Here is a 25,845-nt window from a genome sequence, read left to right as displayed (position 1 = left end):
ACTCAAGATTCCTCCATGAACGGCCCCGGGTGGGTGTAATGCTATTTTGAAAAGGATTTGATTTTCGAAACAGATCCATCAATTCATGTACTACTGGCCATTTCTGGAAAAACGAATACAAAATGAAACCACATTGTTTTTTTGTTTTTTGTTCTGTTGTATCGTCCGGGTTATGTTCCAAAGGATGGGCACATTTATTATTATCTGTACATCCATGTGCCACACACAAACGGCGAATTTACAAGGACACACACTAAGTCAAATCATGACAAACAATTGGTGATATATTTAATGACGAAAATGCATATCATCCAGTGACTGAAAAGCTTTGATTAGTGGGATGGGATGTTTGCCTGAAGGTTCTGAACTCCAAATCACTTAAAAGGCGAAACTATCCTTCAAACAGAGGCATGACTGTATTGTGGTGAAAACTCAATGGCGAGTCTGACAAGCTCTTGCCATTTTGACGTGTGTGTATGAGTTTGTGGAAACCGGAGAGGAAAGGACAGATCAAGCTTTGCCTTGACTCAAGCTGACATGTATTACCTCATGTGTCACCCTAAGACCAACAGTGAATGCTTGAACCCGGCCTAGAGTCAGTTCTAATTAGCCCACGTCTGTGAGCCGCTCCGTTTGCACACAAATACATTGCGGCAGCTTGGTGTATCATTACACTGCAAAAAGTCATAGAACTATTTTCCAGAATTATGTTCCACATGGCAGTGGCAGTCAAGTCACAGCGAGCAGAAGAAACAATTCATTGGCACGATCATCAAATCTACTCGCTTCTTGGAAACCCATGTGCCACATTGACCTTTCTTTCCAGGGAAAAATAACATTGTAGCCGTGCCATTTGGCAACAACGAGACAATTCACAAGCTCAAGTACAGGCAAGCTTAAAACTGCCAACACTTGAGAGGGAACACCAAGAGGAACCTGGACACTGGCAGTCAGGCAGGGGTTTAGAGAGAGCAGTTGCCACAGGAAAATATGTTTTGTGCAAGGTAACACCTGGGGAGCGTTATGCCGAGGCTTTCGAGTCTGTCTTCCGTGGCGGACTGCTGAGATAAAAGCCTTGGCCAACCTGGAGTAAAGCCAGAACTCCTAACGTATGCCCCTCCTGACTACAGCATTGCAAAATACTGCTCACAAACCATCCCATGGGGCTGTGCTGTTAATGACTGCGGTACAAGAGGTCAATTAGAAAAGGGAGGAAACAGGGTCGAGCACAACAGTGAAGACTTGTGAACCCCGTTTGCAACTCCTTATTAATGCACTGTTTTCATACACAGTAATGCACTCTTTGTAGAATTTACTCTGAGAGCCCTGTGGATATGTAGTCAGTATACTTATAAGTGTGTAGCAGTAATATTATAAAACCGAAATTCGCTAGCCAAATCAAAACACAAGCATTCATCAACATGTAGGTTCTTTGAGGTACCGGTACTTCTCCCTCGACTACATGAAATGTCAATCATGGGCAACCTTCCTTTTGTCTGATCCGAGCCAGCTATCATCAGACATTTAGCCACACAACAATTAGCTGACCCCCTTGAAAGGTCATACACAAACACACCCACACAACCAAAAAATACAAAAAAATGGTTAGCCTTGGTCACTGAAATGCCTGAAAATATGCACACCATATTTGGGCAGGCAGAATTACATATTCACGCAACTTAAAAAGATTTGAGTTTTAAAGTACGCTAGGTTTGTCTGCCCTCAGAATACCAATGTACACGAATGTAACTAAAGTGACTGAATCCACAACGGCCAAGTCACCGGAGTTAATGCAGGTGACACAGACAGTGAAACGGAACACCGGCAGTATTTGACATCTACTTCTACCGATGAGCGCAAGGATCAGCGTGTTCTAACCAGGAAACGAAGGCACGGGCAGCTATGTACACGAAAGTCTTCAGTTCAGCCAAGTAATGTCACCCTTGCATGAATAGGTGGTCTCATTGCTTTGGCACGGTGGGGAGGCCTCAAGGTGGGGGAGAGAGGTGAGGGAGGGGAGGTGGTGGCGGGAAGGGCAGAACACACGGGGAGGAAGTGATGGGGGGGGGGGAATGAAAGACTTCCATTCATCTGAAGCAGGTTCCTTTCCAAAGTCGGTCGCTTCAAACCTGCGCCCGATATGGCATGAATCGACGTCTATGCAAAATAAAGGTCACTTTGCAAAAAACGATGCCCGTTTCAATATGAGAGTAAACGCATGCGAGATGTTCATATTTTCTGAATCACTGTACAAACCAATGAGTAACCCGCAACAGATGTTGTCGATTAAAATACCACAAAATACCGAAAGACCGTTGGACTCTTGAAATGATTTTTTTTTTTAGGCCATTTACCATACACTTGTCATTTGCACCACTTAAAGACATCAGCGCGCCTCAGACCCCAATCCTTGTGACGAACAAAAATGTTTTGAGCGAGCTGCTTTCACTGTTTATTTTCTCATTGTAAGCGTGTGTAGGCTTAAGACTTCGGTATTTCCTTCCCCTTTACATCCCAGCATGCAATGGGCCCTGTGGATTTGAGCAGAGAGCGGCGACAGAGAACAGACAGGAAACCTGTTCCAAAAACCACACAGCGAAGACCCTGTTGGAGGACTTATGGCTCCTATTTTCAGCGCGTCCACTTTGTCGGCCTCTGACTGCGCACACTGTTTCATACAGATGCTGCCGTCTGTGCCCTCTCATAAAGGTAATCCAAACTGACGGGATATGCAACTATGGTATATCTGTTTCGAAAAACCAGGTTTTAAAATTAATTGTGCCTGGATCGCCTTCAACGACTGGGAAAGAAGCAAACACAGCATATTTAGGGCCCTTTGGGTCCCTTTGGCAATGAGGAGGCACACCGAAAATACAAGCAATTCTTTTGCGTCATAATAATGGCTTCCCATAAACAAACCAGCCCTTTCTTCGAAGCAAACATAGCCTCTCTACGACCTTTCCTTCCCACCAGAGATGACCAAGGGTGTCACTTCCATTATTGGATTGTTCTTCACCCCCCTCTATCCTCACATAACCTCGAAAGAGTTACCAAGTCTGCGGCGGCGGATTCAACCATTAAAAGCACTCCCATACTGTGCATAATACTTGCCAAATTAATGCATTCTGTAAGTGTTTCATGTGAGCAGGCAAGAATGTTTAGAGATGCAATAAAACATGAACAGCAGAACACTAAGCTGTTTGTCAAACAGTTTAAAGCAAAACGTAGACAAGACGGACAGTTATTTTTGTTACACTTGCATGTTATATTTAGACAGTGTTGTTTATTGCTTTTAGCCTGCCCAATTCTGTGGTCTTGTCAGGTTATGCTTACATACGGTCCTTCGCACAATGCCCCAGGATGGAAGCAAGCATTAGTTCCAACTCCACTGATTTCTCATGGATCAAATGCTGCATTGCACAGGAAGTGCAATAGAAATATACCACGTCCCAAGTTACACGTTTCAATTTGGAGCAATATTTTTGTTTCGACGTGCTACTTTCCATAGCAACATGTGTGGCAGAATGATGACTATTACCGCGAGCCGAATGTAACAGTAAGTCTTTCTTCTCTCAGAGATGTCATGATAAGAATTGCAAGACAGCATTCGAACACAGTTTGGATTGAACTCTTCTGACAGTTGCAGACGCAGTGGTTTCTGCCATGTTCATCTTCACCAAGAAAATCTGAATGAAATGTAAGAAGCTACAAATTAAGCTAATACCAGTGCAACATCGTTTGGTCACTTCATCCAATTTGCTTCCAAGTGATGCAATTTCACAGAATGACAAAAATACCCCCCAAACAAAATCTAACAAGTGACGATGCAATTATAAGTGGGCGCATATAAGAACTCTGCAGTACTTAAGTGTTTCTAATGATAAGGTAGAGAGAACCAGTGACAAAGGCTCTTAGAAGTTCCCCAAGAGTCCACGTCGGCATCACAAAACAGATAAAACAAACAGGCCAACACAAATATGGTTATTGCGGCCACTGAAATATAAGCAGATAGCACATCATGCATTCAAAAGTAAACAAGCCAACCAAAGCGCTACTACTCTAGTAAACTGTAAATATGATCAGGGACTCTTAAGACCGTAAACAAACACTGGTCTCCCTAATTCTATGCAATGCAGAAAAGAGTAGAAGTTAACTGCTCGAACCTTCTCGGCCCTTTTCGCACACGTGGCATCAAACAGAAATGTGTCTACTAACTATGCACTAGTCATAAAATCAAAGCATTGTTTCATGTCAACTCCACATTCATGGCAGTATTCGGCACTTTGTTATCGGCGCTTCACGTGACAACCAAATGCAAAGTAGTCCAATCGAGGGATTGACAGAGAAGAGAAACATGAATGAATGTGATTTGCAAAATTCCCATCGTTGATGGATGTATCTGCTGATGAGGACAACCTGCTACGCAATTGAAGCCACAGTCCATCTACCAAATCTACTTGTCAAGAGAGTGAATGTAACTCGATCAGTGAAAGCAAGGCATTAAATGGTACCTGGAAAAACTCCTCATCGAGGATCCTGGTGCCAAAGACAGTAATGCCATTGGTGCTGATGGAGGTCTGGTCACTTCTGAGGAGAGGCGTGGTGATCTTCTTCTTGCAGTCCACAATGATGGTGACTGTCTTTTTCTCCACACTAATCGCAACGCGATGCCACCTGTTCAAAAGCAAAACCACAACAAGGAATGGCCGATCAGTATGAACATACCTCGGAGCGAAACATTGATTCCCCGTTGCGCTCTCGTTCAATGGACGGGGATCATTTCGTTCGGAAAGTGACATCTCGAGATACAACGGGCTAACTGGGGTCACACGTGAGTATGACACCTCCTTCCACTTTGGAGCCTTTACCGCCGCGCTTAAGAGCTACTGCATACCAGGCAGCGGTGGACCGCATTCTTGCCCCCACACTTTGGCCCTGTTTAACACAGGATTACACTCATTAAACTCCAAACTTAATCCTCCTTCTGGGTTACTCGGCATGACAGACATGCTGAACATTGTGGAAAGTGTGTGTCAGAATCCAGGAAGACCTGCCTCACCAGAGCAGGAGGCCTACAGTCAAAACATTGTTCCGTGGTGGAAGATGAGACTTGGCACCAATGAAAGCTTCAAATGGAGTACACAAGGCTTGAATAACAGACACAGATCCATATCTGATCATGTAGGGGTTGATTTCCTCTCATCAATCTTCTTTTGAACAAAAACATTCCAGCAACACAGCTTCGAGGAAAATAAACGTGCTGCACCGCACTCTCCGAGCTTAGCTGTGCGGCCGGAAGGATTACCTGTCACATTATATGGTAGAAAAGTAAAGGCTAACTTTGGTGGGTCCGAATCCACTTTTACAAATGGCCGCATTTTATATTGCAATGGAAATAACTATTGAAGATACCACGATTGAAAATGGCATGTGTTGGCCTCAAAATGGAAGACTTTACAAGCATGAACTGGCTTTGTGTGTTTTGTTTCACAAGATGGGGGCTTGCTGTCACAAATGAGGATCCTTTTCCACTGATAATACCTAATTAGGAAGTGGGCTGGTAGGATGTCTGTATCACTGTTTCCAAAAGTCTGGGTTTCCATGCCACTTGAACTAAAATGTCACTTTCAAACCAGGACGAGTCAAGCAGAGTTTCAATGCTTCTATTGAACAGTCACCATACGAGAGCCTGAAAATGTATTAATTTCTCCCCAGCCTTTTTGTTTATTTATTCCCACTTATCCCTGCACAAGGGTTCATGTCAGCTAAGGCAAAGCTCTTTGTGAGAACTCGAGGATTTCTGAACCCGGGAGCATATAATCAGTTTTATGCGAAAAGGTTACAAGCACTGTTCCTGGTTGGGTGAGGTAATCCAAGAGGTAAAAGGGGGGAGGTTGCAGAGGGGAGGTGGAGTTTAGCACTGCCTCCTCCAGCACTCCCTCTAAAATAACAGAGGCAGTGAGTTCATGGATGGGGTCAGGTTGCCCACCGCAGTCCCTGCTGTTCCCCTGTAATCCTGCGTCCCTCGCCTGTCTCTGTGCCCAAAACCCCCCGATGAGATGGATAATCCAGTGATGGGCACCTATGGAGCATCAATGGGAAGACTTGCATTGGTTTCTTGCTTTTATCTAAAAGAGCAAACCACTGGGGATCAGAAAGTGTTTCACGCTCTCTACATGACAACACATAGCTGGCAATAGCACAAAATATTCTTCTGAATAGGTTTTTGTCAGCGTGTACGTGACAGTCCAGTATGCGTGAATGATGACTCATATTGCACCATAACGGGACTCTCTACCTGTGTAGTGCGTATACTTTGCTGAAGAGGCTCTGTAAGTGCATTTTTGTGTATGATGATGGAAACGTTCAGGACTTGACATACTTTCCATCGGCAAGGTTCAGTGTACGGAACAGAGGGTAGTCCTCCGGGGCTGGCTTGCCATTCTGATCCTCATATAGGAAGACAGGTGAGCGTCCAACTTCTATCCCCAGCTGCTGGACCCCCTGCTCATTGTAAATAGACAGAAGGAAGGACTGGAGGCCAGACTTGGGGCGCACTGTCGTCAAGATGGAGAAGTCCTCAGGGAAATCACCTTCTGTAAAGGGAGACCAGTTATTGTGACTTTTGGATAGTCCTGCACTTGCCTCCCATGCAAATCTTCAGGTTGTAATGCAATGACTGCTATCAAAAGATTTATTGAAAAGGCAAAAGCTTGTGATAGCTTCAGTCTTTTACTTAATACAGAAGACAACAATGGGGTAATGTAGCATTCCAAGATCAACTGCAACACCTCTAACAGTAATTTATGAAATTTTCATATGAAGAATTAGCTGAAAGAGGTGAAAGTATGAGTTGGCGTATCTTACCAGGGAATAGCTGCGTGGTGGGCGCACTGATCTGGACCTGCTTGCCAACTCTGTAAGCAGCGTCCGGCTTTGATGCTCTTCGGTTTGTGCAAAATCCTGATGTTTTTGTCACTCCTTCGGGGTAATTTTGAAATTCTAATACTTTGAGCACATCCACTTGCTGTGCTGTTAAGAGATGCAAATGAAACATCAGTTAGGTCTTATCACTGCTATTGTGTTGAGTAAAACCATTATGGGTCCATAATGAAATGACATTTGATTCATATTGATGTTGTACGAGAAGTGATGAAAATGGAGTGTCATGAAAAATTACTCTTCTGCACCAAAGGAAGAATCAGCAAATCATTTTTGTCGTGAATAAAAACTGTATTTTAACGACAAAAACTGTATCATAAAAACCAGACGGAGTCCCACTGGGCCAATATCAAAGACACTAACATAAGCCTTCACTTAAAATGTTGTGTTTTTGCAGAGTATATATGGACTAAGACACGTCTCAGACGACAAAACAACCCGAAACATCTCACTCCTGTTTCCCTGGAAAACTGCAAGGGCACCCATTGGGCAAAATAAACAATGTGCCAACTGAGCTCCATTCTTGCTCAAGTGTAGGTTTACCTGGATAAGAGTCTGATCAAGTTTTCCATTCTCCTCCATCTGATGCCCTGCACATAAGGGAGCACTGTGTGGCACAGCCATACCCACTGAGCCCCATGTGAAAGCACGATGACTTTGCTTCTTCTTCAAAACGACCTCTCTGTGTCAACAACGTTGGTAGATCGACCTATATACAAAGCACTCTTGTCCGATTCAGTTTTCCTATTTGTACGCGGCCAATTCAAAAGTCAACTTAGACGATAAACCTGATAATCGGAAGCCCCCACGCCACTTACCAAAAAGAACAATATGTAAAAAAGAAAAAAAAGCAGTACAAGGAGGGAAAGCAAAGCCGCCCCAACACCTTTTTGGTTGGTTGGCATGTGCAGGTTTAATCCCTGGGTTTCTTTAACTGCCGAATACAAGGAGATCTTTGCAATTCTCTTCACAAAAGCATGTGGTTTGGGCGCAAGTCCCTGTTTCAATATGAAGCTAATCCCAGTGTACAATACGACGGGTGCCACCAGCACTTCTCAGAGAGAGGCGCGGGATCACGTGACGTCGATGCACATTAGCCTTATTTGAAATTTTGCAGTTCTGAGTTTACTTGCGGTACCTTTCCACGAGCCGGGCGCATTGCATTGTCAGAGAGCCTGTTTAAATGTAAACATGCAAACACTTTGAATGAAATTGGGCTCCCACTGCGTTCAAGCTAACAACGTCCCCGGGTGTATATTTCACATTGGAATTGTAGTGGTTCACACAGTAAAACTGACTGTCATACAACTGCTGTGGAATCAATTCCCACTCACTGCTTGCCTTCATAATCATCCTATGATTGAGATGCGACTGCTGCAGAATGCCCGCGAACAATGCATATCATATAGAAAATGGATGAATGGCCCATTCAAAACAGGCAAAATTTCAAGTTTAAAACAACCTTTCGGAAAGGTCATTCTCATATGCTGTGAATAACAAAAAAGGGAGTTTCACTCCCAAGCCAACAAAATGATGAGGCAGCCAAGACATTTTTTTTAATCGTGTCATAGAGTTTTAGAGTAATATGCTGTAAGCTGTTGTATGAACATGGCACACTTTGATGATGCCATGGGAATTACATACTTTTGCGATTGGGTTCCAAGGAAATGTATAGAGAACAAATGCAGAACACACCAGCTCAAAGCAAAAGGAAGGATCTCATCACGCAAGATTGTAACTGAGGATGGACCGTTTACTTACTTTGGAGAGCGAACTGAGGAAGTTACTGTGAGCTCCTGCAGAGGTGCTCTTTGTTCGAACTCCACTGCTCGCTCGGTCCAGATGCGGCCATTTGGCAGGGCGATAGCCCTCACACTAGGATGCTGAGAAAATGTCAATAATGGCTATCTACAGTATTCAGGTGGCACAAGGAGTGTGCTGAAATTTCAAGAGTGCATCTGATGCACTGGTGTGAGTTTACACTGGACGGCGAGTTGGGGAGCTAAGCAAACAGGGCCACGTCGCGACCACCAGAGCTCAGGTGGCATTTAAGGGGAGGCTCTCTGAATAGGCTGGAGGAGAGAGACAAAAGGGCAAGACGTCTTCTATTGCTCAGACATCCTTATGCAAATCTTCGACACGTTGAGAAGGGGAGGAGTGATATGACGCATCATTGTTAGACGGATTTGATGTCATGCCCATTACAGGTGTAATCGCTGCTATTGACAGTCTCATCACAGAAGAAACACAAAACACCTCAGCACATTAAAAAATATTATAATAATAATAAAAAACATGGGTGGACCGCTGTCATTTCTAGGCTGTACATTTTTACAGAAATTGGCTAGTAAATAATGGAGGACCTTTTCACCTGCAGCTCCCTGTGACTCGAATAATATCTTCTACAAGAATGTCTCTATGTCCATACCAGCCCCCCCCCCCACCCCCCGCTTTCTCCTCACCCACTTTCCCGCTTACCCTCTGTCAACTTCCAAACCACCATCCCGACTGTTCAAACAAGACAGCTTTATGCGGATGTCATACCAACGGAATTTCTACCTTTCCTTCAGTTTTGCTTCATTAAAACCCTTCAGAGACGTCTTGATGTTCATGTAAACACATGTCATACGTCAACATATTTCAATAAAAGATCATTACTGCTCTTCTGAAAATTCCAAACGATCGAATCTTCGTCACTTTAGATAACACCTCCAGGAAAGGTAAAACAAGGAGCTGATTAGCGGTTGTTTCCTGCTTGAGCATATTATGTGCAGAGGACTCTGAAAATGCTAGCTTTGTCTTGTGGAATGCACATCTGAACCTGCGCCCCGGGGGCTGAGAAAACGTGTCAGTACACTGCTAGATGGGGAGAGCACCCTGCAGAAACAGCTTCAACTGTCATGACCCCTAAAGGTAGAGAACCCTGACCATACTTGATTTAAAAAAAAAATTATAAAAAGGGGGGGTAATAGACATTAGCTGTGAAAGGAGGTGGTGAAGCCAAGTGTAAAATTATGTTCTTTTCACACCTATGGAGTCAATATGAAGTCCAAGAGCTAAAACTAAAGTAAACTAATTGATCACTTCTCCAAAAAGGAGTCGGTGGAGAAAGCGAACGATAATTCAGAAGCCTGTTACTTGTGTGGCCGTGCCGGCTGTCAACCCAGCCTGTATACAAAGCTGCCCTTTGAAGGCTTTGAAATCATAGGGGAGTGCAACAAGTACCATCACCAAATAACTGCACACTACTTTGAAGGGAAGCATTCCCACACAAGACAAGCGTCGTCCAGTAGGCTGAGTGAAAAAACATCTCAGTGCAAAGTCAAGAGGAAAAAGAGCTGGGCACTGATGGGGAGGGGGGCGGGGGTGGGGAGTTGGTGGTGGTGGTTGTGGGGTGGGGGGGGGGGGTGTTGAGCCAGCTCTTGGCCTTCAGTGTGGACCAGGCCAGTGTGGTGATAGGGTGAACCTGCCTGGCCAATGCAGACATTGTTGAGCTTTCTACTCTTCTCATAACAGGTTACAATATTAAAGAATGACTCCCTATATGTGATGTCAAACCTCCAGATGATCAATAGATCGCATAAAACACACACACACACACACACAAACTGCATTCAATGAGCAACATGCTGTCCGCCACTGACCAGTCTAGCATGACAAATGCCCACAAAACCGACACCAGTTGCGATTAGACAGAGAGCTCAGTTGACCGTCTGAAGTCGATGTTAAACTGCCGGACACTCTTTGAGCATCGTACAACCAAGTGCTTTGAGAATGACTTTGAATTCGGTGAGGTGTTCCCGCGTTGGCCGAGCGCTTTCCAGACACGCGTCTAGTGGCCCTTGATTCATCCAACGAACGAAACGCGCACAAGTCAGCATTACGCACCCATCTCGAAAGTGTGTTTGAAACGGGGCGCAACTCGCATGCCTCAAGTGGGATTCTTCCAAAATGCACACGAGTGCACATGCAGTGTCCGGATAACTCTGATCCTGCCCAATTTCCATCTCGATTGCGCAGCTGTGTTTATTTATTGCTGTATTTGTTGTTGAAAGTTGCCGGTATTCTTACCTGCTGAGACACCGGTTGTCTGCAGAACCAGGGTTAACGTAACAAATGCAGCTACAGAGGAATCCATAAGCCACCTTTTCGTTTTCCACCTTGTGGACCACCTCTGCATCTCCATAGTCGTCAATGAAACTTTGGGGCGACTTCAAGGTGCTTTCAAAGTGGCGTCCCTTCCACGATCCCAAGTGATGATGGAAACTGTGCTACAAAGAAGCCATATGTGATGAGTTCTTTGCCTCTTCTCTCAGCCACCGCGAGGCCCCCCGATCCTCCTTGCCAGTGCCCAGCTTCCCAGTGAGGGTAGTCGGGCTTTAACCGAGGCGCACCGACTGCAGTCGCTACACTTGGTGAGCACACGGGCAGGAGGGCTGGGCAAAATCCACAAAAACCAGAGCTGCATTTACCGAGGGGGGGAAATGACAAGGCAACCAGCCCCCGATTAGCAAATCACGGGGCTGGAAATTCTCCTGTGGGTCCACCCATCAGCCTCGCAACGCGCCCCGGCTCTCGGCGCGGTGCGCTTGAGGAAAGAGGAAAGACAAACATGGGCCGACCAAGTGGTCAAGGAGCTGTAAAGCGGAGCATCGTGGTGGATGATCAATGCATTTCTAAAATATTGATTGACACAACCGTCAGAAGGCGGGGTCGTATTAGAAAGAAGAGAAAGAACAAATGTATGCCTGAAGATATGAAGATATGCCTAATTTCCCTTCATTCATCAAGTTTGTAGCATAGAGATATTGATTGCCATGTCTGCATCCATTATCCCACAGTAATGCGGAATAGTCCAATACAAAATATTGAGGCGCTTGAATGGTTTTCCTGTGGGTATTTTATCTAGTCTGTGTCTTGCTACTGGCAGGCAACCAGTCCAAGGCGTACCCAGCCTCTCACCCAAAGTCATCTGGGGTATGCTCCAGCTCACCCGTCACCTCATGATGACAGACAATACCAAAAAGAAATGTCAGCTATATTACCCCAAGCATTGCGATAATTACAACATGCATAATGCTGATACAGCTCCGTTGTTGGATTTCGATTGAGTGTTCGATCGAGCCTTTAATCAAACCTATGGGTGGGGGGGGGGGCAGTGAGCCCACCAATGAAGATATTAAAAGCATTTTCATGTATTTAGTCAGTGCCACATCACCAAGCTGCTGAATTGCCTTTGTCAACTAGCGTGCCAAACACAAATATTCCCGAGCCCCGCTTCACAGTGCAATCAAGCGTCTGCCAGTTATCAGAAGCTGACACTCTTAGCCTAAGATTATCCGTGCATCCAACAGAACTCAATGAATGTTTTCTCACCTTTATTCAGACAGTGCGGTACAGTACCTCGATCCATTGCTTGAAAATGGCTCTGTATATTCACACAGCCAAGGCATGGGTGGAAAAACTAGTTCTGGAATAGTTATTAATCATTTTATTTTATGTTTAAAAAAAAATACAGTGTTGGGTAAATCACACACAATTTATGTTGTTTAATTTCAGATTTAACGAATGGGTAACGCAAACAATTAATCATATTTTTTCTATATGTTCCCCTTTATTTCCACCATGCAGCCAGTTTCATTAAATGAGGTGATGAGGCATGTTTATCACCGATCTCAATGCTCAGTTGCTGTGACTCAAAGGCTTTTTTTTGTCCACTTAATAATTCAAAAACACTTTCAATGTGTGGCACAGTAGGAGGACTAATACTGCTATTTGTCGTTTTTTATTTATTCCCATTTCTCCACAAAGTTGTTAAAGTTCACCATTTGACCTATTTAAGACAGTCCACTCACGGGGTTCCATGAGTCTCCATGTCAAGCCACATCCCAAAAAATTTAAATCAAACTTATTTTTACTGAACAGCAAACTGATGCTCAATCATTTTCCCCCCACTTTACTCTTTTATTAATAACCATACATTCAGAGGACAAGCACTTTTCACAGGCATGCCAGTCACCGGTCACTGTCTACACACTGCCCATGGGAGAGTATAAAGAGCCCTTTCTCTGCTCTCACTTCAATCCACGGTCTCATAGCAGCAAGAGAAGGTTTGCTAATATTATTTTTGGGCATGCACATATTTCATCGGCATTAACCCTTTTGGAACCCGAGTTTTGTTTGTTTGTTTTTTCAACCAAATATTCTTTTTTGACAACACTATTTCGAAAGGTTGTAGCTTGAAAGTGGATACAGCTCAAGACAAAGGTGCTGCAAATGTGGCTTGGTGCAACTGAACGGAACTGTGAGAGAGAGAGCGGGAGAGCGAACCACTGTACTCTCGATGTTCATGTTATTTTTCATTTTGCATCAGCAGTTCTTGTTGAGCAAAACCAGTTGAGGAATAGTACTAAAACATTTGACTGTGTGCTATATGTGTCTATCTATGGATGCTATGTATAAAGTTATCATAGGATGATAGAGCATAAAATACGTTTGACTCTTGATAGATTCTTTATTCCCTTCTCTTTTCATTCGGTAGCATCAACTACTGGACTGCAGCTCCCGCTCATATCACCCATCCTTTTTTTAACTTTGACCCTGAGTCACTGCTCTGCAAATCTTCCGATGTTATCATTCTGTGGTGGATGGTCAGGAGTGTACAGTTGTGCAGGTAACATTCCTCGCATTCTGCTACATCCCTGGACTGCTGACCTGACTTCACTCCTTCCGCTGCGGGGGACACGTTGTTTGATTCCTGTTCAATTTTCGGGGGCCAGTTCACTTGTCACAAATTTGGCCAGAAAAGTAAATGTGAACTGGTTTAAACGTGTCCAATGAGAAAGGTGTTTGTAATAGCTGTGGCCCCTCATTGCCATTAATCATAGCGAACTGCTCCAGGCGCAGTTGTGTGCACTGGGCAAAAGTGAATGATCTCTACTGACATCTGTTTACATCCATCCATTCATCCATTCACTGCTTGAAACTATTTTATTGGCTCTTTTATTCATACTGTATGTTCTGAATTTGTAGAACATGCTGTCACACTGAGACAAAAATAAAACCTCAAGAAAATTCATTGGGGAAAAAAGAAAGTTATGATTTAGTTTTAATTTATTTTTTGCTAAATACATTAAGTGAATTGCGTTCACATTCATTTTGATTGAAAGAGCTTCTGACCCTGCGGCACACTTGGCACATTTTTATTCTGCTGATTAAACAGACAGTAAACGTTTATTTATTTATTTATTTATTTTTTTGGGGTTCTTATTCTGTACTGAATTTACTGAAAATCCAAAGTCCTTCAGTAGCAGTTAATTAACAATTTCTCACGTCTACGTTATTTGGTTTTAGCTTTGATCTCCTCCTTTCCTCTTTTGCCGAACAGGACTGAGAGCTTTTATTCCCTCCGGTGTTTCTGAGTCATTCTGTCTGGCAAAGAGCACAAGCACAAACTTGCATAAAGGGGATGTGAATATGCAATAAACCTTTTAACTAGAACAGAAACCAACAATGTGATTATAATAAAATGATAATTGTCAATCTGGAACATCTGTAGTCCCGATGAGGCTCAGATGCCCTCACATGTTTTTCAGTACGATAGCTCAGACGTTTTATGGCACGAATCAAGCTGGATTACATTCTCACGAGCGCGTAATATTGCAGTTCCGTTTCAACATGTCTGAGTGTTTTATTTGCAGAAGTGGTCTGGGGAATGGTCTGACTAAAGTACATGTAGAAATTGCCGGCAAAGGCTTAACGTGTCTCATGTTTAGCGCTGAATGACCCAACTTCCTTGTTTTTGCAAACATCTCACCTCTTCAAACAATTAGCGCAACTTGGATGCTTCCGCTTCACAACTGCTGGCGTTTGAGGATCACAGCTGCTGGGTGAGGGCGGAAAGTGGAGACTTGAGACCCGAGTACCTTTTGGCATTCCACACCAATCTGACACATCGACTTTGTCAAACACACACACACTCACATGCACAGGGTCAAGAAGACAGGGGGGGGGAGAGGATGGGATGTGGCCGCCTCCTTGGAATGCATTTATTTCAAAAGCGTTAAATGTGGCTCCAGTTGCATTTACATATTGGCGAATGGATATTGCATTCATACATCACACGCTATTGATAAAATTCGGATGTCTTGAGCTGGATATGATAAAAGCTGAAAATGCATGGTCCGCTCAAAGCAATGCAACTTCCTTTCAGGACAGCGATTTCTCTGTAGTATATGTGGAGATGCTATGATGCATTCAAGACCAGAGAGTTTCCATGAAGGCTGCTGGAAATACCAAGCACATTCATCGCTCCAAATGGTGAAAGAGCCCATTTAAAAGCTTGGAGGTTGGACACAAGTTGAGTTGACTGTCTGGGGGGTCGTCGCCTCCCCTCTGTACACGCCAGAAGGGTTTGAAACAGACTGCAGGGCCCTGTTGAAGGAGGAGGAGGAGGAGATGCTCCAAAACTATGAAAGACGACACATTTGCTTCTATAAACATCCAATATTTGTGTTTCCAGATATAAAGTATTATGGACCAGAATGAATATGTTGTTTTTGCTGTCCTTTGACATCAGACTCACACTCTATCCACACAGTACATACATTTGAAAATGAACGAAGTAAAATTGAACGGAAATTACGAGAACATCTGACTTATTAGCATCATGTAAACAGTTATGTGTTTTTTTGGTTTTGGGAAGTCATTTTTTTAAATCACTGCGCGCGCATGTAGGTGTGCGTGTGTGCATGTGTGTGAGGCAGACAGAGTGAGAGGTTGCTTTTTCAACGTTTGCCAATACAGTGCCTTACTTGTTACTTTTAGGTACTCCACTTGGCACACGTAAGACATCCCGTGTCACATGTCAAAGTGTGAAAGTAACCGGTTTTGAAAAGATTCATAAGATCCTTCTCAAATGTACCAACCAAGTGCTGAAAGACAGTAGTGCACCATCGTCTAATATCCACATTTTGTAAAATATGGTTTGACAACATTTTGACTCATTTATGAATACCGTTGACACTGAAAAGGTTAACAGAGTTCAGTCAGAGATGCTAGTCAACTATGGATTTGTAAAACTTTTTTTTTGATTACTACCTGTAACTAAGTGCTGCTGAGTGAAAGTGCTTAGTGGAGTTAAGCAGCCCGTATTAACATAATTACTGCCTCATTTGTAAAGACAAAAAAACAGTCCACACTCTTTAAAGGGGAAGTCAACCCTCTTTTTTTTTTTAAATGTGGTTTACCTGTTTTTTGAGTTTTTTCATGTGACAGCTGATTGGTCGTTCCTTGAGCAACCGCGATAAATTTTCAGCCGACAAAAAGTAGCAAAATGGTTTTGGTTTTAACCATAATGTAAGTAATGTAATTGTTACTGTACAATTCACCACAACCTTTCTGGCTGCATGTGTCCTTTGTCACCATCTGGTCTGTCATTCAAGGTTCTGTATTCGCCTCATCTGGCTTTGCGTCTGCAGCTATATTCTCAGATAAATATGTATTGATTTTCTGAAATTCCTACCACTCTAGAGATCTCCAATGGACTCATTTTACTCTCTCTCTCTCTCAGACAGCCACTCCCCTTCTTCAGCATCTCACCACTTCCCATCCCTTCAATGCGTTACGCTGGGATAGAAGGAGGATCAAGTGTCCACGGTTCCTCCCATCACCTGTGAAATTTCTGAGTCAGTTCACGGTGAAAGGGGGCATTGTGTCCCCCTGATGAGGAATGCCCTTGCGTCGCTCCTCAAAGAAATGGCTTCGTTTGGCCAGGAATTTGGAGGCGTCTTGAGAAGTGTTGCAGTCTTTTTCTGTGGGCTTGGTGATAGGAAGCAAAAGACTTCAGGCAGCACAGATTGGCCTGCAGGCTGCTACTCTCATTAAGTGCCAGGCCTACTTCCAAATCAAAATTTGCCCGGAAGACGATTGCAATATGTATCCGAAAATAGTACATAATAATAAATCAAACGGATGTACAGTGACCTACATCTTTACATATGTAGCGTTGCGTATTTTCAACAGTTCAGTACATGAACGAGATTAACATGGGTGAGTTTATTTAAATTTTATTTTGCACCCATTAACTTGGAGGTCTCACTGGAGCATGCTGTGTGCTGCTACTGCTGATTTCATGTGCTGGGGTTGACACCTGGTGGTTAAAAACAAAATGAAAGTGCATAAAATACCAATTTCCAGGACCACATAGAATAGTTTTATGTTAAACATGTATAATATAGGTTTCACTTTTTGAATTGACATTTTGAAATAAATGAATGAATATGATGTACGGTATTGTAGGAAGGATGTATTTTACTATTGTTATGGGTTCAACAAAACATAGTTGAAAAATATGTTGTATTTATGTATTTATTAACTCTGAATCTATTTGAAATTCTTTCTTATCACACTTTAATGGCTGTCTGCTGCCCATAGAGATTTGCGTATTAAATTAAGGGACAACAGTGATGATGTTCCATACTTGAACAAAAGGTGGCGATAGCATCCTTTTGTTGCTCAAGGACCACATGTACAGTGTCAAAGGAAGAGCGCTCCGCTCCGGAAGTTTATTTCATGCTGGTGTATTTCTGCAACGGACTAATTGTATACGATTGTAGAAATCAATCATGTATGATGTATGAAAATCAAATTCAACGATCTTAAAAATTGGCAATGTTAGATGGCCGCCGTGGACTTCAGTTCTTGCGACGGCAGATAAGCGGCATTGTTTGTCGTCCATTCATTATAACCCGTGGCTACTCTGGCCAGCTAGCATAGCAACCAGATAAAGGTGAGTTTTTAATAACCTTCATGTTTTTTTGTTGGATTTATAAAAGCACCTACGCGTAACGGAATTTAAATATAGTGTCAGCAGACTGCTCGACGAGCTTGAGTTAATTCGTTAACGTGCATATTGTTTCACATAAGCACAATTGATTCAACATCGCTGCTTTCCATTGAAAGTAAAGCAAGCAAATAACAAACAACACATTTACGTCTTGACATAAATGTTTAACACTTTAATGTTTCCAGGTTTTATGGAGACATGGTTGGTACATGGCACTCACCTCCTTGCGATGTAATTACATGACATTAGTTGCTACACCACAATTCCTGAGAGAATGGACACATCCAAAATAAGTTTTGCACGATATACAATCTCCAGTCACACGACCTGTTTCTAAAATGATTGAAATATTACATTGTTAAGTAAAGCTGCTATGTTGACCTGCAGAGAAATGGACCTGTCTGAGGAATCTCCCAAGAAGCGTGGAAGTAAGACACTGTTGGTGCGCCATTTACCAGCTGAGCTGAGCGAGGATGAGAAGGAGGATCTGCTCAAGTATTTTGGCGCTCAATCCGTCCGAGTTTTCTCCAACTTTGGCCGCATGGTTGGTTCAGTGCAATGCAATAGTTAATTTCATTCTCATGAATTTCAAAAGATGCACAGTTACAAACATGGATAAAATCTCTCAGGTGGCTGTGCTTCTCTGGCCTTTTTTTTATCCTCTTGCTCAGATGGCTGTCTTTTTCAGTAATTCTGTGCCGATCTTTTTTCTCCACAGAAACACACAGCATTTGCAACGTTTTACAGTGAAAAAGCTGCAGAAAAGGTGAGCCTCTAATAACAAATACTGGCACTTGTACCATGCTTGTTTTATATTACACTCAAATAAGTTGTTTACTTGCAAAACATCTGTTCAAGGCTCTTAGCCGGCTCCATCAGCTAGAGATTCTCAATCGAAAGCTTATTGTGGAGTTTGCAAAAGGCCAAGATAACGTCACAGTATTAAAGGATCCACCTGTGTCAGATAGGTAGGCGACTGCATTGCCTCTCAGAATTCCCATGATATACAGTATACTGATTAATGGTTAGAAATTCAATCAATGAGTCGAGCTATTTGTTTCTGTTTTCCAAACAGTAATAAGACTGACAAGGAAGCGCAGAATAAACCAGAAACGAAGCAGCCTAAAGTTCCTCTCATAGAGACGGGAATTGCTCCAAGTCTTGGGTGAGTGTTGGAACATTTTTGCTGATTTAATGATGTGGTCATTTTAAATTCATAGTCAAGGTAGCTGCACTTACCCGAGGAGCTATAACTTTCCACAGTGTCTTTTTTTTTTTTTTTTTTTTTTTCTCGAGTAAGTGTGCCAATTATTTCACAATCCGGGCTGATGTGCATCATTGTGTTGAAGTGGGACACAGGCTGGATTTCCGGTGCCCTGCAGTGCTTCAACTAGTGCATATTTTTAGAATTGAGCATTCTGTTTCTGTTGCTTGATAGTTTTTTGAGAACCTTACAATAGATAAAAGTTTGTCAGTTACATCGCTGCATGACATAATTGTCTTTTTATTGTGTTAATTTTCAACTCTTTCACTGACTGATTATCAGTAAGTTGCTGTTGTTTGTATTCTCCTCTTGTAAAATGTGCATTTTTGTAATCGTACGTTTCTGTCAATTACAGGTTGAAATACCACTCGAATCCCTCTTTGAAGTATTTGTACCCACCCCCTTCCAATAGCGTTCTGACGAATATAACACACGCCCTCTTGTGTGTGCCCAAGTTTTACGTTCAAGTGAGTACATTGTTTCCTTTTGTACATCTTTTTATTTTCTCAGTCTGTAATTTTGTGATATGCAGATTATCTTTTTTTTCTGAACTGTGCATTTTGTACGCTGTACACATTTTAAGCTAAAAGTGGTAATTTGTAACAAAATCCATCTCTGCATTTTTAGCCTTGGGAGACGAGCTATTCTAAACTGAAAGTGGTGTTTGAACTGCATCCATTGCCTTGAAAGATCATTCGGCAAACATTTATCTTTTGAAATTCCAATTTGCTCGTGTTAATAATAAACCATAAGTGGGAAGCATGAGTTATGGGTTTAACATTTCCCTGGGAGCCGAGCCGCCTGGATTTTCAACGCTGCTGTTTGCAGCTTTTGCTTCTTGGTGGCGCTCTTGTGTTGAAGCGGCAGCAGCAGCACCCCCCCCCCCCCCCCACCTCCCTCCTCACCTCTCTCACACTTCTCACCTCAATCTCTCCTTGATCCGTGCATTTCCGATGAAAAGCACAAAAGCTATGTGCAGTCTGTTTGTTGGCGCTGTTTGGTTTTTATTTGCAGGTATTGTATGAATCGAACCATAGCTCCAAAGGGTTGTCCATTTTTTTTTCTAATTTAACAGGTTCTGCATCTGATGAACAAGATGAATTTACCCTGTCCGTTTGGACCTGTCACTCCGAGACCCCCCGTGGTGAGCTTGTTATTTTTTTCAGGCCTTTGGATGTAAATGACTTCTTCTCAAACAAGTCATTAGTTATGTCATAGAGAGCCAGTTAAAAATAAGCTCAGTCGTTTCTCAAACTTGTCTCTTAGTTTGGGCATCTGCCTACTGCCCCACCCATGCCCATGCCTCCCCCGTTCCCTCCTGATCTCCCGCCGACGCCGGCGGAGGAAATGGAAATCTCCTCTGATGAAGAGTCTGAGTATGAGAGTGGAGATGATGAAGACAAGGAGAGGTGAGAAGTCGGATACTCACAGAGTGAGACCACCAGATTGTCCTTCAAGAAAAGATGCCACACACAAGATATTTGGTCATTTTGGCATTATCATGCTTTGGAGACCACATTGATAACCCGATTAGTTTGTCGTTTTGATCATAGAGACAAACCTGTTTGTGCATATAAAACTTCCCCGGTGTTGAAAGTCACAACACTCTGCACAACTGTTTTTGCGTTTCCTACAAAGGCAGAATCAAAAATCCATGCTGGTTTGGTTTCAGAATTGTTCGTCTGATGGGTCTGGTCAACCAAGCATGCAAGCGACCCCTGAGACCAAAAACAGCTTTGAAAAGGAAGAAGCCCAAGATCAAGGATCTCCTCTATGCGCCCAAACCAGACTCTCAGAGGTACAACAGAAGCACTCGCGCGTGTCCTCACGCATCCATTCAGGCTCACAATCTGCTTTTAGAGGAAGGCCTCTGGGATACATTGTTTTTGTCACAAATGCAACTTGTTGCTGGTTGAGGACGGTACCGCCCGTGCACTCGCTCCCTTAACTACACACCACAAATTCTCCCAAACTTGATGTGCTCGGTGTCTGTTGGCGGCTTGTGGGCGGACTGGGAACCATTGACCGGACGACCGCGGGCCCCTTTTGCCATATAGGAGCCAGGTTTTATTGCGGGTTCTTTTTAAAGAGCGCCTGCTCAGGAATGTGGTGTTTTTTTCTCTGCTGTCTTCAGCACTCCGGTCGTGCAGCCATCAGATGTGTTTGAGCAGCCCAACCCCACCGGACCGAAGAAAATAGAATTCCACATTTCGGTTTCAGAGGTGGCAGCCAGGGTGGAAGGAAGTAGGAAGCAGTGTGATGACGGTATGCTTCCCTTTTCAGACCTTGGATAGCCAATTTTAATTTATCCATCACAAATTGATTTTATCGACATACATCGTGTACCGATCACCTACTTTTGCACGAGAATGAGCCGATTCCAATCAGTGGCCGGTGGATCGGCGCAGCACGATGACCACTCTCAACGAGCGCCTCCCCGACCACCTCAACTTTTTAAAATGAATGTCAACATTATTGTGGGAAAGGCACACGAGTTAAAAATGTTTTTGTCATGCATCTCATTGGAATGGCCAAGTTGGCCCAATGTTGGCGATTGAGTGTTTATAATCCTCTAGGAAATTACGATTAGATCAATGTTGTGGCATTTGTTAAGTATGTGCTATCGGGATTAGATTTCATGTAAAGATGTTTCCTACCATCAGATCGGACCAAGAGTGGTTTGATGGATGTGCTATCTGTGGAGGAAGTCAGAGCAGCAATACTGTATATCACACCGAACAGCCAGCTTGCACTGAAAAGGTGTTGCCATTATCAGTGTGAAGAAATGTCATTTGCGGGGAGGGAGCGTCGGCGGCTGTGTTACGTGACGGCTGTGCGCTTTCCTTTTTTTTCCTTCTATATTTATTTGGACATCTTATCTCTCGCTACAACTTGACTCTCCAGCAAACTCCAGAGAAGTAAAATAGATCTCAAAGTCAAGCGCGGCAGATTTCCTTAAGGCATGGAGGGAAGATAAACGGCGACAGGTGGCTTTTTGGATTAGTCTTGTTTTGTCTGATAAACAAGCCATTTCTATGAAAAGGAAAGAGGGGCAGATAAGTCGGAGTAAATATTGAAGAAGGGAAAAAAAAGCCTCGCTCTGGTGCACTCACACTTAATGGCTAATAACTGTTTCTCCTGTGCGAGTTTGCTTATTTTAATTCCGTGTCGCACATCATGTGCTTGTGTGGCCGCCTCTGGTCTATTCTTTCTCCCTACAATATGAAAAAAAGAAACAAACGATAGAGAGACACTCCCACAGCATTGTCACTCCTTGCTTCGACTTTTATGACCGTTGCCTCTCCAACAATGAGCATATCTGTTCCATCTAACTGTTGCTTCGTGCAACTGCGACCCGTCCTTGCTGATAGTATTCACAGCCTCTTCATCTTCACCCGTTTCTCCCCCTGCTCATCCATCTCCATGGCCACCGGGCGACAATTCCCGGTACGGCCTCATCTCTGTCTGGCGTGGCGCTGAAATACGCTAATGATAAGATGGCCAGTCAACTTGCAGCCAGCGGTGGCAGCTGACATTCGCAGTAGCACTTCGACTCGCAATGATTCACTGCCACTGCTGCAGCGGCTCAGATACATCTCCAAAACCTTGCAGTTTTCCATTTTGAGGCTCCATTCATGTTCACAAAGGGTCCATTTACTTTGTTATGGGAAGGAAGAACCCCCAAAAATAAATAAATAATAAAGCATTCTAATTTGAATCCAGTTGCTCCTTGTCCATGCCAAGCTAGTGACTTTTTTTTGGGGTGGGGGGGTGGGGGGTGAAGAGGCTGCTTCAACAGCTCCAGTTTGTCTTTCAGAAATGGATAACACAGAGGTTACCCTCAACAACCAAACAGAGGCCGCAGATGGATTTGGGAAGATCTACCCCAACATCCAGTCGCCCAAGCCATGCAATGAGCAGAGTGACGAAGAGCAGGATCTCCCTTCGGATGTCATCTCAATCAAAGAGCTTGAGAAAGGACGTCTCTCACGAGATGGTAAACAAGGAGATGACAAAATGTGTACAATGTGTACGCACGCATACTCCAATATCTGAAACTCAGTTTCCTCCCCTAAAACAGAGATTAAAAGGATGTCGGTGTTTAAAAATTATGAGCCGGGTGAGCCGACCTGCAGACTGTATGTGAAGAATATCGCAAAGCAAGTGGAAGAGAAAGTAGGTTCTTTCCTGGCACTTGTGTTCTCATGTTTATCGCTGAAGTCATCCGATTGCTTCATCGTTGAATGTCAAAGTAAAACAATCCCATCATTATTAGTCTCTTATTTATTTTCTTTCTGTTCATCATTCAGGACCTAAAGTACATCTACGGGAGATACATCGATCCCTCGTCAGAAACGGAAAGAAACATGTAAGTGTCCTTTTTTTCCTGTATAGGACAAATTACTTTAGTGTTAAGGACTGATTTGATAAAATGTCAGCTGAAGAAACAAGTCTTGTCAACATCATATTGACACCATCTTGAATTCATCGGCTATTTTTGACTCGAGCAATTTGTCTCTCGAGATTCTAGTCATGCATGCTCACTGTGATACATTCTTGAAAATAAGCATCATACTCCAATGTCTTTTCTCATAGTTTGGTTGACTTATTTCGCAACATGAAGGGCCAACATATCGGAACCACCCATGCAGTGTAAATCAACACAACAATTGACGGTGTTAAGAGTCCAGTGTGTGTCCGTGACTCAGTGTTGAAATTTTGTAAAACGGGGAGGATTAAACATGCGGCACCAGGAGCCGAGATCACAAGCTTTATAGCGTCATTCGCTTTGCAATTGAAAGTATCACTCCTGAGTCGCAGGGCTCTCCCCAGAGTGTCGTTTAGGCTCCAGCAAGCTGTTTTTTTAATAGAAGAAAATGTAAAGCTCTTCCATTTGCTGCATCCATATTTTCAGACCTGATTGGAGTGCCATAAAAGACCTGTAGTTAAAGAGCAAACACGCTTCTTTTTTTCACTTTTTTCATTTCCCCAGGCCTCTATTGCTTCTCTAATGCGTGCTTTTTTTGTGTTGCGGGCTAAGCAGATGCATTTTTTTCCCCCTAAGCGGGCACAGCAACCATGAGTGCTAATGATGGTCCCCTGCTTCCCGTTCCTCCGCCAGGTTTGATGTGGTGTTAATGAAGGAGGGCCGGATGAAAGGACAGGCCTTTGTCGGACTTTCCAGTGAGCAACGTGCCGAGAAAGCCCTGCGGGAAACCAACGGCTTTATTCTCTTCGACAAACCCCTCGTGGTGGTATCCTTTTTGTGACTCGCTCCGTTGCGGCAGCTCATGATGTCATTTGAACACAACGTGGTCAGGGTGTCGGCTAATGGACAAAATTGCTGGTCATCGTCAAAGACGATGGGGGATGTTGTTTAGGATGTGCGTGTAAACATTGACCTTTTTAATGTGTAATGGCCTTAACTGTGAATTGCAGCAATTTGCTCGATCGGCCAGGCCAAAACAAGACAATAACGATGCCAAGAAAAAAGCAAAACAACGATAACATTTGCAGGTGAGTATTGTTTTAAAAAAAAATGTATGTCGTAATTTATAGAGTCGTTGATGAAGTATTTGGGCATGAAAATGACAAATTTTAAATAGCCAAAGCAACAACTGAAGTATGTTACTGTAATTCCTCAAATAGCGGGCTTTTGCTTGAATAGACGCCATGCCCCAATGAATCGACTGCGTGTGTCATTCAGTTGAACAACCAAGCACGGCACTTGAACGAGATACCTCCTAAAACCAAACCAAAAAAAAAGTAAATGGCATCACGAAGAGGCCAAATATAAATAGCTGAAGTGTTGAGTTTTTACATTTGAGTTAGCTGCATCTGCATATTTTCATCCAAATATCATCAAAATTCAAGACCTTTTCATATGATTGCATGTGGTCCTCTTTACGCACTGACATGTTTCAAGGTTACCAACATTGCGCAATAACCTAAGTCGTAGAGCAGCGTGCGAATACATTGTAACGCAGGGTTACCCCCTGTGTAAAAAAATAAATGGAAGGAACTGCAGTCGTGATTTCTTTTCCTGGATTGTGACAGAGTTCACATTGTCATGCTTTCTTTTCAATTTCTGTTTACACTTCATTCATCCAAGATGCCAAGGCTTGAATTTGTGGGCCAGCAGAACCGTTTGTATCCTTATGTGAACATATCCTTTGGAGAAAGAAAAAAAAAACAATCTCAAGAATTGAGGGCGCTTCTATTTGTGGCACCAATGGAACATGTAGTATTGACCTTTTAAGCACATTGATCTACATTTACAAGGACAGAGCGCTAGTTTTTCCTGCATTCAGTGACTTGGGTCGGAAGTAAATGCGACTTAAATGTTGTTTGACAGTGTTTTCTACCTCGTCTGGCTGAATTTCAGGTGATGATCATCAGAGGCTGTCTTCATCTATGATTTAATAAAATATGTTTTTCTTAAAATGAGGTCATGTCATCTGTTCAGCACACAAACGCGCATATCTACACGTTACAGGGACGTTTTATTCCGAAGCATCGAATATTCAAGGGGTATGAAATCAAGATGGTCGCCTCTTGGCAGACGCAGGTTTAAAAAAAAAATAGACTGCAAACAAAGCAAATAGAGTGAAGTCAGTGGGAAATTGCTCCAGCCGCTTTAGCTTCCCTTTCCAATCCCAGCTAGCCCCACCTACGTTATTACTGAGAGTAAACCTCAGAGAGTGAACTTTCTCCCTCAACAGCTGTCATATCAGAGGATTTGGAAATCGAATTGTTTTTGTCCTCTGTGGGGGCGAGTAATACTCGAAGTGTA

General features: G+C 43.2%; 2 protein-coding genes across 4 annotated transcripts in view; one reads left to right on the top strand and one right to left on the bottom strand.

Annotated features, from left to right (window-relative positions):
- col11a1a (collagen, type XI, alpha 1a) overlaps positions 1–11,357 on the bottom strand; it is a 43,789-nt gene extending 32,432 nt beyond the window's left edge. For both annotated transcript variants that reach the window (XM_086101842.1, XM_086101843.1), the window contains exons 1-4: positions 11,014–11,357; positions 6,868–7,032; positions 6,383–6,596; positions 4,512–4,674 (exon numbers count right to left, since the gene is read on the bottom strand). In XM_086101842.1, the coding sequence (XP_085957968.1) occupies positions 4,512–4,674; positions 6,383–6,596; positions 6,868–7,032; positions 11,014–11,128 (657 nt within the window). In that variant the 5' untranslated portion in view covers positions 11,129–11,357. The remainder of the gene's footprint in view (positions 1–4,511; positions 4,675–6,382; positions 6,597–6,867; positions 7,033–11,013) is intronic.
- Positions 11,358–17,485: 6,128 nt separating this feature from the next.
- Positions 17,486–25,496, top strand: rnpc3 (RNA-binding region (RNP1, RRM) containing 3). Of its 2 annotated transcripts, none has more exons than XM_086102514.1 (16): positions 17,486–17,731; positions 18,176–18,332; positions 18,507–18,554; positions 18,647–18,756; positions 18,864–18,953; positions 19,408–19,519; positions 20,128–20,196; positions 20,319–20,461; positions 20,725–20,850; positions 21,187–21,317; positions 22,870–23,049; positions 23,134–23,228; positions 23,363–23,421; positions 24,175–24,307; positions 24,492–24,569; positions 25,438–25,496. In XM_086102514.1, the coding sequence occupies exons 2-15, from the start codon at positions 18,180–18,182 to the stop codon at positions 24,558–24,560; spliced, it is 1,518 nt and encodes a 505-aa protein (XP_085958640.1). In that variant the 5' UTR covers positions 17,486–17,731; positions 18,176–18,179; the 3' UTR covers positions 24,561–24,569; positions 25,438–25,496. The 2 variants fall into 2 exon arrangements, with proteins under 2 accessions (XP_085958640.1, XP_085958637.1); XM_086102511.1 differs by having other exon boundaries at positions 25,165–25,496.
- Positions 25,497–25,845: the final 349 nt, after the last annotated feature.

This window comes from Hippocampus guttulatus, chromosome 21 (assembly GCF_054856545.1).
Source record: "Hippocampus guttulatus isolate MCC_2025c chromosome 21, RoL_Hgut_1.0, whole genome shotgun sequence".
Classification (NCBI taxonomy): domain Eukaryota; kingdom Metazoa; phylum Chordata; class Actinopteri; order Syngnathiformes; family Syngnathidae; genus Hippocampus; species Hippocampus guttulatus.
This window is presented reverse-complemented; position numbering and strand designations above follow the sequence as displayed.

What these genes read in the sequence shown, in the direction of transcription:
- rnpc3 (XM_086102514.1), top strand. Translation starts at nt 18,180, where the DNA reads ATGGACCTGTCTGAGGAATCTCCCAAGAAGCGTGGAAGTAAGACACTG. An exon ending in GTGAAAAAGCTGCAGAAAAG is followed by an intron (nt 18,555 to 18,646) that starts GTGAGCCTCTAA and finishes CATCTGTTCAAG; the next exon opens with GCTCTTAGCCGGCTCCATCA. An exon ending in GATGATGAAGACAAGGAGAG is followed by an intron (nt 20,462 to 20,724) that starts GTGAGAAGTCGG and finishes GTTTGGTTTCAG; the next exon opens with AATTGTTCGTCTGATGGGTC.